We start from the raw sequence: 19,115 nt of genomic DNA on the forward strand, positions 1-19,115 counted from the left end.
TCAGCATAGCGGGATAACTTCTTCTTCTTCTTTTTGAGGTTTATTGACGGTTGGCAATTTTCTGGTGCATTACCGCCACCACCTGGTATGGAGCGTGGATCATAAATTATTGTTTTTAATCTTGACAGTCTTTCTAAATAATTGGTAAAATAAAGTTACCAAAAAAAATAAATAAATAAAAAGTAGTAGTCGTGGGTTGCATGTGTCTTCATTCTTTTGTGAATGCAATGAGTCCTGAGTTGCATCAAAGACTGCCTATAGACTACTCTGCTGGGGTCCAACTAAGCACTGTTTTGCCTCATTCATTTACTAACGTCAGGGTGGATATCAATAAATAAATAATGAGCTAGCATGTATGCCAGATGTGCTTGGTTCTGGAGCAGCAGTACAAGGTCTTAATAAAACGTCTAAACAGTCTTTAGACTAGAACAGACCCTGCACACTCCAATCTAATCTGCTTCACCTTGACAGAGGCAAATATGTCTATTACTTTTTCTTGCTTGACTCTCATGTGCATCACAGCTAGGTGCTGAAGTCTGCTTTCAAAAAAATGTATCGTCAGATACCAATACCAGCAAAAAACATTCTAGTCTTCTAGACTTTTTAAAATATGAAAGTTTAAATAATACCTATACGCCACAACTAATGGCTTTGAAAGTACTTATATTTCAGTTACATGCCATCCAGCCTATTATTTAATAAGATCCACTCCTCTGCTGGAGGGCTTTTACGTGAAACCTCTGAGACTTGTATTCAAAATAAAAATCATTTATTAATACAAACACACTTGTTATACATCAATAGGAACAAATTCCACCCAATTGAAAAGCTACGTTGAGCAGAAATGTTGATTTAACATCAGCGTGTTTGCTCCGGAATCAAAACCATTTATTAAAATAACTACATCACAAAAACTAATTACAAAATAAGCCAAAATTACAGCCGATTTTACTAAATTCACATTGAGAGAGAGAGAGAAGAAAAAAAAAACGTCTGTAGCCTCACATCTGGTTAGAAAGAAAGGAAATATAGTCAGAGTCAGCCGGTGAGTTATTGATCAGCTTTCTTATTTAGTGACAATGAGGACTGGTAGTATAGATTAAAAAATAAAATATAGACATATAAGCACTGACCAGACCACTGAAACGGAGCACTAAAAACATCCACGACGCAGCTCTGACACTGAAAAGTCCAGACGAGTCATTTTGTGCTGACATGTGCTACATTAAACCCTCCCCCCGCACCCAAAGAAAAAAAAAATAAAATAAAAAAAATCACATAATAAATGAACATGAGGGGAGGGGGGGAAGGCAGAGAGCACAGGCCAAGTCTTCAAGTCGCTTTCTTTGGAGAAGGCTTGAGACGCCGATGCTTGGGTGGCTCCCAGAGTCTATCTGTACTGGTAGCTCATGCTGCCGTCTCCCCTGCCGTAGCCCACCGGGTTGTGGTACTGAGAGTGGTTGGCGCCGAAGCCCTGGTTGCCGCCTCCTTGCGAGTTGTAACTTGACTGGCTGTTGAAACCTAGGAGAAAAATACGAGACAGGAAATTAAACTTCCCATTGTAACATTTAATGTAGAGGGTATGCATTGATGTCACTGCTGCTAGGGGTCACGCCCCCCTGAGTGGCAAAAACATGGCGAAATGCAGCAGTGAATGCAGCGAGGATCAAAGTAAGGACAATTAAATGCGACAATGATCCATACGAACTTGTACGCATTTACAAAAGCGAATTAGCCTCAGTTTAAGTTCATTTCAATTATGATAAATGTAGCTAAATAAAAGATGCTAACGCTAAGTGCTTTACTAAGAAGTAACGTTAGCCATATAATACTGTAGCGTCCGGCTGTAATCTAATTATTGTTTTATTGTTATTTATTGTTGGAGGTGAAATAGTAAGTGTCGGCCGTAACCACACTTAAACGACAACATGGACAAACTTATCTGACAGCCCTCCAGAAACTTGAGTAACTTTAGGTATGGCTTCATAAAAAAAAAAATAAAAATACAGCATAAATTAATATTACCCGATACTAAATGTGAACCACAACACCAGGTTTCTGTGCCTGGATACTAGTTGTTTCTTCATAATGCATGTAAAAATATATCTGACTGCTTTTCAAATCGTGTTTAACTGTCACTTTTTGCCACTCAGTGGCTGTAACCATGGAGACTGTTTGTTGTGACGTCACATAAATACCCTCTATTATCTTCCGACCTGCCCTCAACACCCACCTTCATAACTGTAGTCCTGGTTACCTCCTGCACCTCCCGTCACTTGGCTTGGGTAGGCAGTGCTGTACGAGTACCCTCCAGCGCCCCCTTGGCTCTGGTTGAAAGTCTTCTTCCCCCCCTGTCCGTATCCTTGGCCGTACTGGTTGTAGGAGACCTGTCCAGAGGGGCTGGTGGACTGGTAGCCCCCCGCAGATCCGCTGTTTACCCCTTGCGGGCCGGGAAAAGCCGCCTTCCCTCCCTTGTGCACCGGGGGTTTCTTTTTGGGAGGCTTGTTGGCGGCGTTGGCAGTGTAGGCCCCGTCGGCCGGGTAGTACGAACCGTAGGAGCCCTGCGCTGACCCCGGTGCTGTGCTGCTGGCTGGGGGGCCTCCTGACGGGCTGCTGGCTGCCCCCGCTCCTCCGTTCGTCCCACCGTTGTTGTAATAATCTGTCAAACAACAACACAGTGAGCACACATTTACAGATTTTCTTTATATATATATATATATATATATATATATATATATATATGTATTACATATATTACATTTTAGGTAAAGGGAATTAAATCAGACCCTGTAGTAGCAAAGTAATGAGTGTTGTCACATTTATTTAAAAAAACAAACAAAATAAACATATAAAAACAACTAAAGCAAGTAGCCTTCCCTTCCCAAACACACAACATTTCCTCAAATAAAAGCCAGGTCAGCACAAATAATAGATTCGGATGCACTGGATTATTGTTTTGGACGTGTGAGTGTGTCTTTTAATCCATTCAGGCTATTTTATACGACTGCAAATATTTCACAATAAAAGCCCAGGGTTTCCTACCAGGCTTTTATTTAGGAAAAGCTAACAGGAAGTGTTTGTATTACTAGTAGTGCTGTGGAGTGGATCAGACCGAGGGGAGGCCTCGTACTAAAACAATCGTTCATCTTTATTACATGGAAAGTGTTAAAATAAAAGCCTCTGCCAGTATTTGAGGAAACGTCAGATTCTTAAGTTCATTCGCTCCGCGTGTGCAAACTCAGAGCCCTCAGTTCATCAAGGCCAAATGCCGTAACAGACTGGATGGTGCATTCAGTGTAGCCGTGACTTAACAGTGTTGAGGATATGATGCAGAAACAGCAGATTTTTACATGAGCAACGATTAAAAGCCAAACAGAAAATACAAAGTCATGATCAGAAGTGACAGAAAAGGCATTAGAATGAGACAGAAACTAATCGTGCTAGCTTTTTGTATCTTTTTTTCCTTTTCATACAAGCCGCATGGAGACGAAGAGACCAGGCTGTTGTGGTCTTAACGTTAATCCAGGAAGGCAGTATCGTTGTCCAGTTTAACTCCGGAAACACGGCCCCGTCCCCAGAATTGACAAATTAAGACATCCAGGCATTAAATCGGCCCCACAGTTCGGGGAGGTCCGGGCGCTCGGGTTCATCCACGGCAAGTTCAGAGAACGGGAAGTGTCTTATGGCTACATGCATGCAGTGGTCGGATCGTCTCCGCGAGGAGTCAGGACGAGACAGAGCAGTGGGTCGCTGTCACTTTTATTTCCAGGGTTGTGGACTCGGTGGTGAAGGGAGTTCATGATGCAGCTGGAACACAACTGAGTATTTTGTCCATTTTTTTTTTTTTGTTAAATCCTCTCTACGGGAACTGTTTTTTATTTTTTTTTTATTTCTTTTTAAGAGTGGGGAGGATTTATGTTGCAAACTCGTGGTAGCCATAGCAGTCTGAGACAAAGTCACCTAAAGAGTGAGACAGGGCAGAGAAGGGAAGAAAATATCAAAATTAGATTTTATTTTGATTTTTTTTTTCTTGCCTTAAAACGGTGGCAGTTCAGTCACTCATTTGGTCAGATTGTGTTCAAACTTATATTGTTTTTTGTTTTATTTTATTTATTTTTTTTAGATTTCTCTGCTCCTGTCACGCTCAGGTAGGTCAGTCCTCAGAACAGGCTGCCAGAAGGAAGAAAGGGGGACTCATAAGAAGAGGAGGGTGGGGGGGTGGGGGCTTGTCAAAAACAGTTACAATCCTGTGGCTTAAAGCAGAGAAATGTAAAATCACTGGGAACATCCCAGCATGTTGTATTATTGTAATAATACGGGTTCACAAGTGGTAAATGAAAGCCTGATAGCAGCACGAATGACAAACACACCAAGATTATAATAATGATAATGAACACTCACTATATCCGGAGTTAGCGTTGTTCCCGTATCCATATGTACCAAAGCCACCTGGAAGGACGACACAAATGGAAAATGTAACACAATATCAAACATCACAACCACTTCTGCTGATTTTTTTTTTTTTTTTTTTACCTCCTTGTCCGTAGCCTCCTCCATTATTGAAGCCCCTGCCTCTTCCTCGGCCTCGCCCTCCTCTTCCTCGACCCCTGGGTGCAGGCCCTTCTCCAGTGGCTCCCATCATGCCAAACCCTTGGGTGTGCTGAGAGGAAACACAACATTTAAAATCGTAGTGAGATAATTTCAAATAATTTAAAAGACAAAGCTGAGATTTTCTCTGTTTCCCTCAAGAGAGGGACAAGAACCTAAGACATTTATGGCTTGAGGCCATGAAACAGATGGACAAAGATGAAAAGCTGTGGGACCCTGATAGTCGTGATCCAATAGCTTACATTGGATCTTAATGCAAGGTCTAAACAGGCCCCATGTGGTCATGACTAGAGATCGACTGATATGGATTTTTTAGGGCCGATACCAATTTCTTTCACATCAGCATAGGCTGACGGCTGATACGTGCTTCAGATTTTTCTGAGACGATATTTGGGGTCAATGCTGCTTTTTGTGCCTCCATTTACATGATAAAAATGACACAATGATTACAAATGTTACACGTTAACCAAAAGCATAAACATTTATTAAACTCAAAGAATATTTAACACTATTATGCATACAAAATATAAAATTAAAAGGTAAAAAGAGGTAGAAAACAAGCAGGGGGGATCACAGGGTCAGAGCCCCCCAAAAAATGAAAAGATAAAGATACGTATGTCATTAAAGATAGGCGACCTTGTCTGAGAGACATCATTCTATGCTTTGTCTCTCCTTTTGGACTGAACACACCCTGCAGACTCTAATCCGTCTCACCTGGAGAGAGGTGAATGTGTCAGTTACTTTTTCTTGCTTGACTCTATCAATCACCTCCTTCTCAATGTGCATCACATCGAGGTGCTGAAGTCTGCTTTAGTCCGTGGTCTTTCCCAGACCATTATATTTAGCTTACAGGCAGTATTAGTCTTACACCTTGGCTTTAACATAAACACATATTTCAACCAAAGGCTTAACAACAGCTCCAATCTAAACTGTTGACAGTGGTTGATTGACAACTTGCACTATTACTTTGCCAGAGAGAGGAAAAAAATGTCAGCTAGCAGCTCCTTAACACTTAACAACAACAGTAAAAGTTAGGCCTGTTGTTATATAAAGTAAAGTAAGTAGTGATAAAGTAAATTGATCTTTGTTTGGTAACTGTTTAAAAAAGCAAAAACAAATAAAAAACTGAAAAACACATTGTTTTCAACTCTTATTTTTAGGGTACGCGACAGGCCTATGAGTACATGCATTTTCCAGCTTGCAGCTACACGCACTCGGCTAGTGGGGGAGGGGAATGTATGGGTTGCACGAGTTCGCAGCATCTTCAGCAGCACAGGGCTGCCTGTGGATGTGCCTGTCTGTAAATCTTGCCGGAATAAAAAAAAAAAAAAATGTATGGGCCGATACCAGCAAAAAAACGCAAATATCGGGTGGCCGATATATGGGCCAATCTCTAGTCATGACATTATGGAGGTCATGACCAAGTGGGGCTGAAAACCCAGACAGGCACAGAGAGAATGTGCCTGTTATTATAGTATAAAAACACTATAAGGGCCACTAATGGCCTTCCACTGGATTAGCTGAGGGCTACAACCGTTAGCATGAGCCTGGTGTCCTGAGGAGGCTGAGACCTCCACCTGCAGCCACAGTGGGCTGATCATCTGGCTGTTGGGTTGAACAGACCAGAGTCAGCGGAGGAGGTTGGACCTTTCAGCCCAACCTCTAAACTGTTAGTGACAATGACAAACGGGTCCTATATAAAAGCGCTCGCTGGTGACTTGATGATGTCATGATGACATCATAATGGCATGTTGATGATGTCATGATCACATCTTCAACAACAACAAAGGCCATGCCTCTTACAGGCATGTCCAGCTGTTAATTTGAAACCAGCAAATGTTATTTTATAAAAGCATTATTTTAAATGTAAATTAATGGTAACTGTAACTTGTAACTGTAACTGTAACCCAAATGCCACAACACCATAAAAAATATATATTTTAAGTCGTTTTATCGTCACTATATGAAAAATAACTACCATTCTGGTTTGTATTCATGAATGTACAGATAACCTGAAGCTTAGACAAATATTTTAGCTTTCTTAATTTTCTAGTCTTTTTAGAACATGTTGGAGTTAAAAATAAAGTGTTAAAAGCTGCAGTTCCTCAAACGACCACTTGAGGCTTGACGTCACTCTGCACCGTTAATCACAACACCGCCAGACTGGCAGGAAAGCGCACTTCTCTGATGACTTGTTTGTCTCCAGAGCTCCTCATTCAAGGTAGGTGTATGGGGAAGATTTTTTATATGACTCCAAAGTTATATAAATTTCATAATTGGCATGTAGGTTGCATCACAGGTATCTGTCTCTCTACCAAGGTGGTACCTGCCCACCTCTTCTCCATTTCTTCATTCAATTTTAAATTAGTAAACCACCAACAACCAAGACAGGATTAGACTTCTTCTTACCATGGGGGGTCCCTTCTTCTTCTTAGCTGACTCGGCCAAAGAGCCCTCGGGGTAGAGCCGCTCCAGAGCCGCCAGGGCTGCGTAAGCCTTCGCCACCTTCTTATTGGACCCCGTGCCCTTGAACTTCTGCCCGTCGATTTCCACCTCCATGACGAAGCGCTTGTCGTGGCAGCCGCCCGTCTCCGAGATGAGCTCGTACTTGAGGCCGCGGCGCTTCTCGTTCAGCTCCATCACGGGGTTCTTGCCGTGTTTGGTCAGGATTGGTCCCTGTTGACGAGCAGTCTGATAAGAACGAAGATATGGTGGGTAAACGAAGACCGTTCAGCGGCACGGGAAGGAAGAACCAACGTAGCCTGCTGGCAGCCCTACCTCTGCTGCGTCAGTGCTGTCTGCGTTGGCTGCTCCTGTGACGGCGGCAGCTGCAGTGTCTACGGGTACTTCCACTGGCTTCAGCTCCTCCACGGCCGTCGCTTCTACCGCCTCCTTTAATTTCACGGGCTCAGCGGTCTTTAGTTCCACTCCAGTGGGCAGACCCATGTCGTGCAGGACCTGAAAGAGTTCAAAACCCGCAATTTAAAGCATTGCAACAACAAAAAACAACTGCAGGAGAAAGATATTTGGTTTATATCCAACTGTGACATTTCAAATGTTCAAATGTACCTTCACAGCCACATGCAGCTTCGCGGTGCGTTTGGATGGACCAGAAGCCTCAAAGGTTTTGCCATCAACTTCTACGGCCATAGTGAAAACCGGGACGTGAACTGGGCCGGTCTGGGAGATCAGTTTGTACTGGAGACCTGGCTTCAGCTGGTTGAGCCTCATTAGGGCATTCATAGCCTGGGGAGGTTCGGCCTTCTCCTCAGGAGCTGGTGGGACAAAGAGACGGGAATTATACCAGAGTAAAAACACACGCAGTATTGTCTTCGATCACGTACTGCATTAAGTCCAATAAAAAGACTGTAAAAGTTAATGTAGTGAGGAGAGGGCAGCTTTTAACTTGGATCCAGAAAATCCACCACAGAAATGTTCTGGTAATCCAGCGCCATGAACGTGGTATTTTCCTCCTTATTATTGTCTCTCAGTGTTTGTTGTTGCTTTGGTGCAGCCTTTGCTTGAGTGGACACCATGGATTCTCTTGTGTGTGGTTTGTGGTGTGTTGTTGTATAACCACCTCAAAAAACATACACATTGCACAATTTACAAATTGCTACATGACTGATTTTTAATTCCAGGGTAAAGTTCTTCCACACAATAGAAAGTTCTTCTTCTACTTTCCTTTTTTTGCAGCCAACCACCATTAAAGCAGAAGCAGAAGTTTTGAAGCTACAGGGTTGTGGTCGGCTCTAAAACCAATTACAACCAAAGTTCAGGCTTGGCTGAAGCCCAGTCCGATCAAACATTTTAAAAACGCCTCAACGACGACTTAGACATTTAGAATAGCATCTATTAAGAGATTTATTTTTTTTAATTCTTAGGAATTATTCCAGAGCACTTACATTTCTTCTGCAGCTTCTTCTTCTTTTTATTTGGACTCTTGTCGTCAGTTCCCTCCTCTTCCTCGATGGGCCTTTTCATTGGTGGAGTGTACGCCGTGCTGGGTGGGATTTGCACTGAATCACAACACATCATCCGATGAGAACATGAAACGTCTCATTTGCCTTTACTAAAACGTGCAGATCGGTTCAACTCTCGTAACCCCGGTTTACCCGTGTAATCGATCGGAGTCTCGCTACGAGGTTTCTTGGGCATCTTCGAGGGGAGGGGATCCATTCCAAGCACTTTGTGAAGCTGTCCGAAGGCTGACAGCCTTAAGGCATGCTGAGGGTGGAGGAGACATGGTGGGAAATATGGATTTACCAATCTGTAAATATACCCAACTCGGTTAATTAGTGCTGGAAAAATTGTTTTTCTTGACTTTAAAGATCCAATATTGATTCATTAAGTCCTTGGATAAGTTTCCTGTGTGATGGTAATTCTTGTTTTCCTTAATAAAGTGTCGTTCAAATGACGGCTGTCCAGTCAGTTCACATTCTTTTATAGCGGCGCACAAACATCTTAAAATGACGATTATACAGAACATGTGAGCGCATCCTTTCTATGAACTTTCCATCTCTCGAGTCTCCTTAGACAGGAGGTGAGAAGATCAAGAGGAAGCGCAAGCGAAGCCAAACGAGACAACTAAAGGTCTTCAGTCTGCGCACAGAAGATGAAACACTTATTATAAACTTTCGGTGAACTTCTGCTGAACTTATTTTGAGCTTGTTACGAACACGTGCAGGCTAAAAGGTCACTTGAGCAAATACAGACAGCGCGTATGAGAGAAGTAAAAATAAAAATGTGATCAGAAACCTCCCTCCAATCTCGAATTGTGTGGGAGAAGCTACAGCTCTGAGAAGCCTGAGAGCTGACTGGATTATAACGTTTTCTCAGTGAGAGTTGCACAAAAGCTAAGCCACAGACGTGACGTAACACCACATGTGTCTGGTACTAATACATTTTTCAAAACTGAAATATGAGTCTGCAGCGTTAGCCAACTCTACTCACTTGTGCACTTGCTGTGATGTCTTCTCTCTGCTGCTGGTCCAAATGGCCGATAGCATCTGTGGGCTCCTTCTCGCATGGATCAGAGATTCCAGCTCCATCTAAAACATGAAGAAATGTGACAAGTTTAGAATAAGCAACATTACGGGACAGGATCAGTCTAACACACAGAAAGACAAACATCCACTCACACCTACGGTTAATTTAGAAACATCAAACCAACAGAATGTAGGAGCACACAGAGAGGAGAGCCTACCTGCCATGAGGATTCCTGAAGCCAGACACTCTAAAACCCTCCGCAGAGCTTCTCCTGCCCCCATGGGCCGGTTCCCTGTGCCAATGGCTTTCTCACAGATCAGCTCCAGTGGCTGCAAAGCGGGAGAGAGGGGGAGACTCTTTGTTCGGGGATGCTATTTTTAAGCTCAGCCACCAAACGACAAGAGATTTTAGGTCACCGCGTTAAAGAGTGTCTCTGCAGTTTAACAACCGTGAAGGTGGTGCCTTGATTTTTTTTTTTTTTTGGGTATCCAGGCAGACAAGACATTATCAAAGGAGACTCTGATGCCAACCGTCATCCAGAAAAACAATCTTGGTATAGCCACACCAGCCAGTTTATTAGGTACACCTTACTAGTAAAAGGTGGGATCCCATTTTACCTTCAGAACTGAATTAATTCTTCATGGCGTACTTTACTTTACTACTACTCAGAGATTTTGGTCCATATTGACATGATAGCATCACACAGTTGCTGCAGATTTGTCGGCTCCACATCTATGATGAGAATCTCCCGTTCCACCACATCCCAAAGGTTCCTTTATTGAATTGAGATCTGGTGACTGTGGAGGCCGTTGGAGTACAGTGAACTCATTGTCATGTTCCAGAAACCAGTTTGAGATGATATGAGCTTTGTGACATTGTGCATTATCCTGCAGGAAGTAGCCATTAGAAGATGGTCCACTGTGGTCATAAAGGGATGGACATGGTCAGCATCAATACTCAGGTAGTCTGTGGCATTTAAACTATGCTCAGTTTGAACTAAGGGCCCAAAGTGTGCGAAGAAAATATCCCCCACATCATTACACCACCAGCACCAGCCTGAACCATTGATACAAGGCAGGATGGATCCATGCTTTCAGGTTGTTTACACCAGATTCTGACCCTGACATCTGAATGTAACAGTTGAAATCAAGACTCATCAGACCAGGCAATGTTTTTCCAGTCTTCTATTGTCCAGTGTTGGTGACCCTGTGTGAACTGTAGTCTCAGTTTCCTGTTCTTAGCTGACAGGAGTGGCCCCCGGTGTGGTCTTCTGCTGCTGTAGCTCATCTTCTTCAAGGTTGGACGTGTTGTGCGTTCAGAGATGGTATTCTACATTCCTTGGGAGTAACCAGTGGTTATTTGAGTTACTGTTGCCTTTCTATCATCTCCAACCAGTCTGCCCATTCTCATCAAGACATTTTCATCCACACAACTGTCTCTCACTGGATATTTTCTCTTTTTCGGACCGTTCCCTGTAAACCCTAGAGATGGTTGGAAGTGAACCAACAACTATACCACATCCAAAGTCACTTAAATCCCTTTTCTTCCTCATTCTGATGCTCGGTTTGAACTTCAGCAACTTGTCTTAATCACCTCAACATGCCTAAATGCATTGAAGTGCAGCCATGTGACTGGCCAATTAGCTATTTGTGTTGACAAACAACTGAACAGGTGTACCTAATAAAGTGGCAAGTGGGTGAATATCCTCTGAAAAACCAACGCATCCTGTTGTCTCTGGATCTTTGTGACTCTTACTCACCCAGCCACGAAGCGGGGCCCACGTGGGGACGCGGGCGCAAAGGTCCCTCAAGATCCGGATGACAATGACACAGGAGCGCAGCCCGTTGGCTCTGGCCTGGGGACACAAGCAGGGACGGGGAGGGGGGAGGAAGGGGCATGAGGTGGACAGGAAGCTTTAGTCAAAAAGGAAGGCTGCGTGGAGTCAGAAACATCCAAATATACGGAAGCTAATGAAAAAAAAAAGAAGCCACACAGACTATAACAGCTTAGCTTTGTCATTATGGAAATGTCCAGAGGTATTAAGGAGTTATGCTTCATATCACATCATCGTCTGTAAGTTCATCAATGCTGTGGGTATCTGATGTGGAATATTTATATGTGGGTTAAGAAAACATGCGTCTGACTCCAGATGAGGAGAAAAGAAGCAAAAAAATAAATAAATCCACCTCAAACTAAATACCAGCTTCAATGTGAGAAACAAGTCAGTTTATTTATTTCTTTCCTAAAAAAGGGGATGTGCTTACGTGAGCTGAAAAGTTAGTGGCAAAATGGTTTTTAAAGAAGTATGACTCAAGGTGCAATATTCCCGTGGAGTTTTGTGGCACACAGAGGAACAGAAACAGCCAGAGAGCAGGAAAAGTTGAGGCCACATACTCTACAATAACAAGCTGCAGAGATGGAGCGCCGGTTGTTATAGTGTGAAAGCCGGAGATGACACAGATGACAGTACTATGATTATCAAACATGGTTAACTACGAGGAACAGTTTTTCTCGGCAGCAACTACCAAATGGGGCAGCGAAAAAGGGTGCTCTACGAGGAGCTGGCATAAATGTGAAAACAACAACAACAACAAGTCACTCACAGAAACACTGACATTATAGAAATATTGCACCCGGACAGATGGTGTGTTAGTCCCAGATTTTTATTTTTACTGATTGGAGTTAAACATCTGCAAATGAAGAAACTAATGATTTTAAGAATAATGGTGCTGCCATAGAACCTGTTAAGTGAGCAAAGCAACTCTACAACAGTGTAATGACAAAGGTTTCCTAAGAAACAAAACATCCAGGTCATCGGGTTTTTTACTACGCTCCAAGAAGAGTAAACAAATAAAAGAATAAAACACATCGAACGCCCAAATTAAAAGAAAAAAGAAATAGAACAAAACAGCATAAAACTCAAACTACTTCTGTTTTTAGAGACAAATAAAGACAAGATCCAAACCTGGAACCACTTAGCGTGGCGGAGAGACGCCAAGGCAGTTAGGCATTTCTGCCTGTCCAGAACATCCGGGGGATCGTTGACTGAAAGCGTTTCTATTGGCAGGTGGAATAAGAAGACAAGGTACAGTTTGACCAAGGGGAGTTCTGTCAGCCGGCCAGGGGGAACACAGGCAGCTTTCCCAAACCACAGGCTGGAGGGGCAAGGGGAGGGGGACCCCTCCGCTGAAGAAACCACCAAACGCTCGCAACCTCCCAGTGAATGCGTCTCGCTCTGCCGCCAGCGCACGACAATTAACAATGGAAAAAAAACCCACCTGAATGAATGCAGGGTTAAGTAAAAAAAAAAAGAAAAGAAAAAAGTGTATTTATTTGGAAAAATTTGTCTGTATCAAATGGGAGGTCGTCTCGCCACGGTTGGTTTAGGATGCTTTCACGCCTATGTTTTGTACCGATTCAGGGATTAATTAATTAACGTGTGACATCTAACAAGGCAGTCGAGTTCTCGCACGCCGTCAACACCACGTGCTTCAAACTGTTTCTACATTAGCGGGAATAAACAATCGAATTAAAAGCGGAGAATCTGAATCGAGTCAGGCGTTCTGTGGTTCATTCACCAGCGATGTGACATTAATAAACATGCTGAGAAGGTGTCTGAAAGAACAGGACGCATATATAATATGAAGCCTACAATCCGCTGTGGGAAGGGATTTCAGGCGGGCGGAGACCACCATCTCTAACACCGGCCTCAGCTCCGTTTATTTGTTCTGGGACAGACAAAACAAACAAAACTCCCCCGTTTTCGGGACAACAAACTAGGTGTGAAAGCACCCTTCTATCCTAAAAACAAAAAACAAAAATGGTTTCTTTTCTGGCGTTAGCGGGTGGTAGAGCCCCTCCCCTTCGCCCCTATACTGGGTACACTGCACTTTGCCCCTTCCGAGACAGAGAGCGGCCAGTTGGTCAAAGGTCCAGCGTCCCTAAAAATTGACAAACTAGAAGGCTTGACAGAGAGAATCAGAATTGGAACCACAGGCAGAAGTTATCAGATGCACAAAGGTGGGTATCAAAACAAGTCCACACTGCAGCAAAACTGATGGCTCGCTAAATATAAAAAAAGACCCAAACTTGGGCGTCGCTGTTAGCGCGGGGCTACAGATAAGGTCAAGGTTCAACACCTGCTGGAACTGAGACGCTCGGTGTCGTCTCCCGAGAGGACGCTAGAAATCTTACTCTGCTGAAACCATTCAGCTAAATCGCTCCGTAGATTATCTGTGAGGCCTCGAGTTGGACTGCGGGTGAGCGTGTTTACCCAAAACTCTAGTGTCCCTGTCATCATCTGTAACCCCGGGCCTCCCCTGCCAAGGAACGTCAGAGGCAGTCGGTGCCAACGTCTGACGACTAAAGAGTTTCGCCGCGTGTTTTTTGCAACTCATTTTTGCTGCAATGCAAACCGTTCATCATCAATGATAAAACACATGCAAACAACGTGGTCTCTCTTTTTTTAATTGGTTAAATTCTCAGTAAGCCTTCGTCGGTGACATTGATCATTAAGGAGGGTGGGGGGGGGAGAGAAAGCCATTAGCTACCTGCCCTATACTGTATATTGGGCCATCAAAAATGTACAATTACATTACATGGAACTACGAGAGTGTCTAGAGAGCTATAAGCATAGCAGAGTCTCATTATGTGACAGTGCATTCTTGTCCCCTAGCTCCATTGAAGGCCCAATAAACAATATCTGTCTAGCCTAGGTGCCTGCCTGGCCTCCCTGCTGGAGGAAGGACTCCACTGAGTACAACACTGCAGCCCCTCGTTTTCGGAGCTTACCTCCAGCAGCCGTCCTCTCAATCTCCTCGCGGACTAAAGGGGATGTCAGGTGAATGGTGAGGGTGAGGGGGGGCTCCTTGGTGTTCTTGATGACGATACTGGCCTCGCGGATGTGCTGGGTCACCACGTACTTGTCTTCTGTGATGGCCTGAGACGGAGGATTAGGTTAGGAACCATCGCTACAGACTCACAGTCGGGGCTCGTGATTAAACGCATCATTAGTTGCCACCTTGCAAAACAGGACCGCATGTTGCGTTACAGTTTTTCTGTTAAAAAAGAAACTGAATAGTGGGAATGCGTTACTGTGTTTTTTGGACTTTTTGCAGCTGCTAAAATGACCGTTCAAAGTACATAAATATTATTCTTTCTGGCTGCTTCTGTTTCACGAGACTCCTTTGGGTCTTTAAATCCTGTACTTCGGTTCATCAGCTGCGGATGAAATATTTTTAGATTTGCCTGGAGCAAAGTAAGACTCACCAGTGGATCTTCGCTGCCCACAAGTGGAACAAAAATAACTATGACTACAATAATATAACATTTACATAATATGCAACAGTAAAAATGGAGATCCAAGTTTAACTTTTAATACTAAGTAGCTTTGCTTCTAAAGAAACAGTTTTTTAACCCTCAGGCATCATCTTTCATTTATTACCATCTTGTAACCTTAGCAGAGAAAAACGTCCATATCCAAAAACTGGTATAAAAACTTAACGGATTAATATTTTTTCTGATTTTTTCTGCACAAATCTCTTAAACCAAGCAAAATGATCTGACTGCACCACAAAATCTACATCAGAATCTCCTTCTGAGGATGTTTCACATCTTCATCTTGCTTCTTTGTCGTCAAAGGAACGAAATGACCAAACAACCAAGCTCCAAACTGTTTGTGACACGACTCCATCCAGGTGCGTAAACTCACTAACTGCTGAGTTTTCTTCACAGTGAAGTGCAGTTAGAGAAGGGGCCTATGTCTTTATTTTCTTTAAAAAAAAAAAAAAAGTGCATATATGCCTTTTAATACACAAACACACATATCTCATAATATCCTGTTAAACTCAATAAAACAAACAAGCACAAATACATAGGTCCTATATTTGGTAAATGGCTGATTTAAGTGTTGAAAACTAAAATTGACAAATTCGACCATTTTTCCTCATGAATGAAAACCTAATACTACAAAATGGATGATTTTAATGTGTCATGGCTGAGAGATCAAAAAATATAGTTATAATGGAAGTCAATGGGACATTTTGTCAATTTTATATCTGATGCTACACGAAAATTAATAATGTAATCAAGTCAATATTTTAGGTAAACTGATCTAAAAAAAATGCCTCAGCCTGCAACATTAGTTTTATAGAAAATAGCTAAATTGTTTGTGTTTTTTTCTCACAAAAACAACAGTGAAGTGATCAAACCGACATTTAATGGGTTAAAATCCCTAAAATGATTGAATGTTTTGGCTGTTTTGTAAAGTGCTGAAGTGGTTTAAGAGATTTATGCAGAAAAAAAATCAGAAAAAAATATTAATCCGTTAAGGTTTTAAAGCAGTTTTTGGTCATGGACATTTTTGTCTGCTAAGGTTACAAGAGGGTGGTACATTTCTTCATGGCGTTCTGTTCACCTATTGGAAATCTCTTTTTTTGAATTTCACAATTTGTGTAGATATAGACTTTGTTACAAAATTGTGGCCTTTAAAGTTCAATATTAGTCGTCCTCTTATTAAAGCATCGTCACATTTTTTGCACTTCTTCACTCTCTCACCTTGAGCTGTGTAACAAGGTTGTCGGACACTTTCTTCAGGAGATTGATGGTCGGTTTGTCTTTACAGAGAAGAACCAGCTCTAGGTCCAAGTCCCCCTTTAGGAGCAGGCCTTTAGCAACCAGCCCCACCCTCATGACGCCACGTAGAGACCGGGTGGCCTGATCTTTGGGGTCACTTTTGGATAAAGTCCAGGAAAGGCAAAAATGTTAGGGAAATCATTTTACTTGTTTAATTGGGCACAAGAAATGTCTTCTGTCCCCCTCCTCACCTTTCTTTGTCAGTGTCTGTGACATCAGAGTCAGACTTGGAAGTTCCCTTCTCTTGTTTATCCAGCCAGTCAGAGACGGCCTTGAGGGCTCGCTCCGTATGAGACACCATGTTCTGTACACTTTCCAGCTCCTCCTGAGTCGGGTAGATGGCAGAGTGTTTGGCCATGACATGGCGATCATCGTTCATGAAGACACGCATGGATCTATGGCGCATGGGGGGAGGCTGGGGGCGAAAAAGAAACATGATCATGAAAGGGACACTGTTAAGTTCGGCACCGCACTTATTCATCCAAAAAGCCTTTGAATGAACTTTATACACACTGCTAACCCCTGATAAGATGAATCAGGCTGCAGAAATGAAACTTCCCCTTCTCTTTATCTACTTTCAAGAAACGCGAGGACCACAAATCAATCGCTTGATGACGGCATTTCATCTCACATTGCAAAGTGTTGCATTAAGATCTCATCATCGCTTGAACTGGTAGAATTACATAACGGATAATTACTATTTTTAGCACAGCTCTGTCAAATTCAGTTCATGACACGGATTTGAAAACGTTCGGTTTGTTCAGGACACTCATTCAACTAAATTTACTAATAACGGCCCATGAGACAGGCTCTCGCGCCACCTGAAAAGATTAAACGCCCTGCTGGGTTTTATTAAAAGACCTACTTTACCTGTCACTTTGATTAATTACAATAAATAACAAGGCCAAGCTTCTAGAGATTACACAAGCCGAGCACATGCGCCGGCAGCCAAAGCCAATTTACAGAGGACAGCGGTGATGTGGAAGCTGCAGCATGTGTCCCTAAAGCCTGGGGCAGACTGGAACAGTGGCGCGCTGGCGCGAGTCCTGTGACTTAAATTAGACGCAACATGTTTATTTGTCCTGTTAACGGTGACGTTTGACATAAGGGGCATGCGCGTCCTCTATTTTGACTGCGTGCCTTTTGTTCCATGACAAACACGCGAGACTCGGAGAATAAATCTTCACCATTATTGAGGCCGTGGTGACCGCCGTGTGTCCGGTGAGTGGCAGCGCTCTTCTGGGGTGGCAGTGTTGCTGTCCGTCTCTACAAGAGGATGAAAAACAAATCACACAAGTTGGAAAAGTTAAAGCATTTTACGCTGAAAATCACCTGCTGTCAACAGCTGAAGCAACACACACCTGAGGAAGAGACTTCAGATCAGCCATAGCATTATAACTACCTGTCTAACATTGTGTAGGTTATCTTTTAGCGACCAAAACAACTCTAACTTGTCAAAGCATAGACTCCGTTAGGCTTCTGAAAATGTGCTGTGGTGTCTGGCACCAACACATTAGCAGCAGATTATTTCGGCCTCCATAGATCCGATTGTTTGTCCAGCACATCCCAATTTGCTGGATTGGATTGAGATCTGACCATCTTTAAAACATTTCTGAACTATTTTTTGATTTGTCACAGAAGAAAGAGGCTATAAGGAAACACAGCTTCCATCCGAGGATAACACAGGCAATAACACACATGCATCTGGCTTTCCAGATGTTCACTTGCCACATAGGCAAAATGTTTATTTGCAGCCCAACAGGTTCAATAATAATGCAATAACTGTTCTCTAAATAAAAGCGTGGTTAATTCATTGATATTTTAGAATAAAAATGGACTTTTAATTTTAACTAAACACGCATGATGTGACGAGGGTGTAAGTGGGCGGGGAGGTCGTCTCATTCATTTATCGTGACACACTCCCAGGGCTCATAAACACACACTTCGTAAATAAATCAACCGAGCAGCAGAAGTCAAAATACACAATAAATGTGTGACAACAAACACAGTCGTGTACTACAGTCAACAAGTTACCGAGGCGAGTCTAACGGAGCCCGGTGGTGCAGTCACAACAACAGCGAACCAGAGACTCAACAGGAGAAGAAGAGCGTGTGTGTTGATAAACAACGGACCGGACCCGAACCACACAGCACCATAAATTTAAAAAAAATACAGACGCCATTTTAATTCGGTGCAGAGTCTGTCTGGCTAACAAGACCCCGACACCAACACCGATAACCGACGACATGCTCTTCAAACGCAACAGACAAAAAAAAAATAATAAAAAAAAACACCAAAACATTAGCCATGCGTCACATGTGTCAAGAGCAGAACTAAATGCAAACGGAGACCATGCAAACGTGGACCCTAATGTGAATTTAAACGTGGTTCTGTTGCTTATCAAATACCAAAATGGTCGAGGAGACGAGACCGAGACCCCATTGAATCCTCGGCAACAGTTAGCATTAGCATCTTAGCTTTGCTGGACAAAGGCAAAAGTATCAAGTGATTAAGCACACGGGGCCATGCTAGCATATAATAACAAACTTCGGTAGTTAACTCCGTGTTTATGTGTTGTGTTACAATCAACCACTAATGTGTCAGGGGTTGCATTTTGACATTTTCTTATTGCTTACCGTGGTGTCGTCAATGCTAGCGGACAGCTTCACGCTAGCTCCCGGTCTCGGCAGCGGTGCCAAAGGAAACGCCCACGACCTGGAAAACGAGGGCGCTCATTGGACAGAAGTTACACGTGACTACACATGCAGCTAATAGAAAATAATGGGTGTGGCTAATAATTGTTGCGTTGAATGGAATTAGCTGATCCAAGATTCAACCAGGGGGCTCTGCTGATCATAATAATTGATAACGCGAGATTGTGTTTA

At 43.0% G+C, this 19,115-nt stretch overlaps 1 protein-coding gene across 3 annotated transcripts; it reads right to left on the reverse strand.

Annotated features, from left to right (window-relative positions):
* Positions 1 to 752: 752 nt before the first annotated feature.
* ilf3b (interleukin enhancer binding factor 3b) lies at positions 753 to 18,957 on the reverse strand. Of its 3 annotated transcripts, none has more exons than XM_047571590.1 (18): positions 18,867 to 18,957; positions 17,418 to 17,496; positions 16,422 to 16,645; positions 16,153 to 16,327; positions 14,389 to 14,536; positions 12,563 to 12,654; positions 11,357 to 11,452; positions 9,815 to 9,926; positions 9,562 to 9,659; positions 8,724 to 8,835; positions 8,514 to 8,627; positions 7,678 to 7,883; positions 7,387 to 7,566; positions 7,018 to 7,284; positions 4,534 to 4,660; positions 4,402 to 4,449; positions 2,234 to 2,659; positions 753 to 1,521 (listed from the first exon to the last, which is right to left on the reverse strand). In XM_047571590.1, exons 2-18 carry the CDS (start codon positions 17,418 to 17,420, stop codon positions 1,391 to 1,393), a joined length of 2,559 nt encoding a protein of 852 aa, XP_047427546.1. In that variant the 5' UTR covers positions 17,421 to 17,496; positions 18,867 to 18,957; the 3' UTR covers positions 753 to 1,390. The 3 variants fall into 3 exon arrangements, with proteins under 3 accessions (XP_047427546.1, XP_047427545.1, XP_047427547.1); XM_047571589.1 differs by having other exon boundaries at positions 7,018 to 7,299; XM_047571591.1 differs by lacking the exons at positions 753 to 1,521; positions 2,234 to 2,659 and adding an exon at positions 2,805 to 3,960 and having other exon boundaries at positions 7,018 to 7,299.
* Between the last annotated feature and the right edge of the window lie 158 nt (positions 18,958 to 19,115).

This window comes from Mugil cephalus, chromosome 20 (assembly GCF_022458985.1).
Source record: "Mugil cephalus isolate CIBA_MC_2020 chromosome 20, CIBA_Mcephalus_1.1, whole genome shotgun sequence".
Lineage (NCBI taxonomy): Eukaryota > Metazoa > Chordata > Actinopteri > Mugiliformes > Mugilidae > Mugil > Mugil cephalus.

What these genes read in the sequence shown, in the direction of transcription:
- ilf3b (XM_047571589.1), bottom strand. An exon ending in GACTCCGATCGATTACACGG is followed by an intron (nt 8,628 to 8,723) that starts GTAAACCGGGGT and finishes GTTGTGATTCAG; the next exon opens with TGCAAATCCCACCCAGCACG. An exon ending in GAAGAAGCTGCAGAAGAAAT is followed by an intron (nt 7,884 to 8,513) that starts GTAAGTGCTCTG and finishes TTGTCCCACCAG; the next exon opens with CTCCTGAGGAGAAGGCCGAA.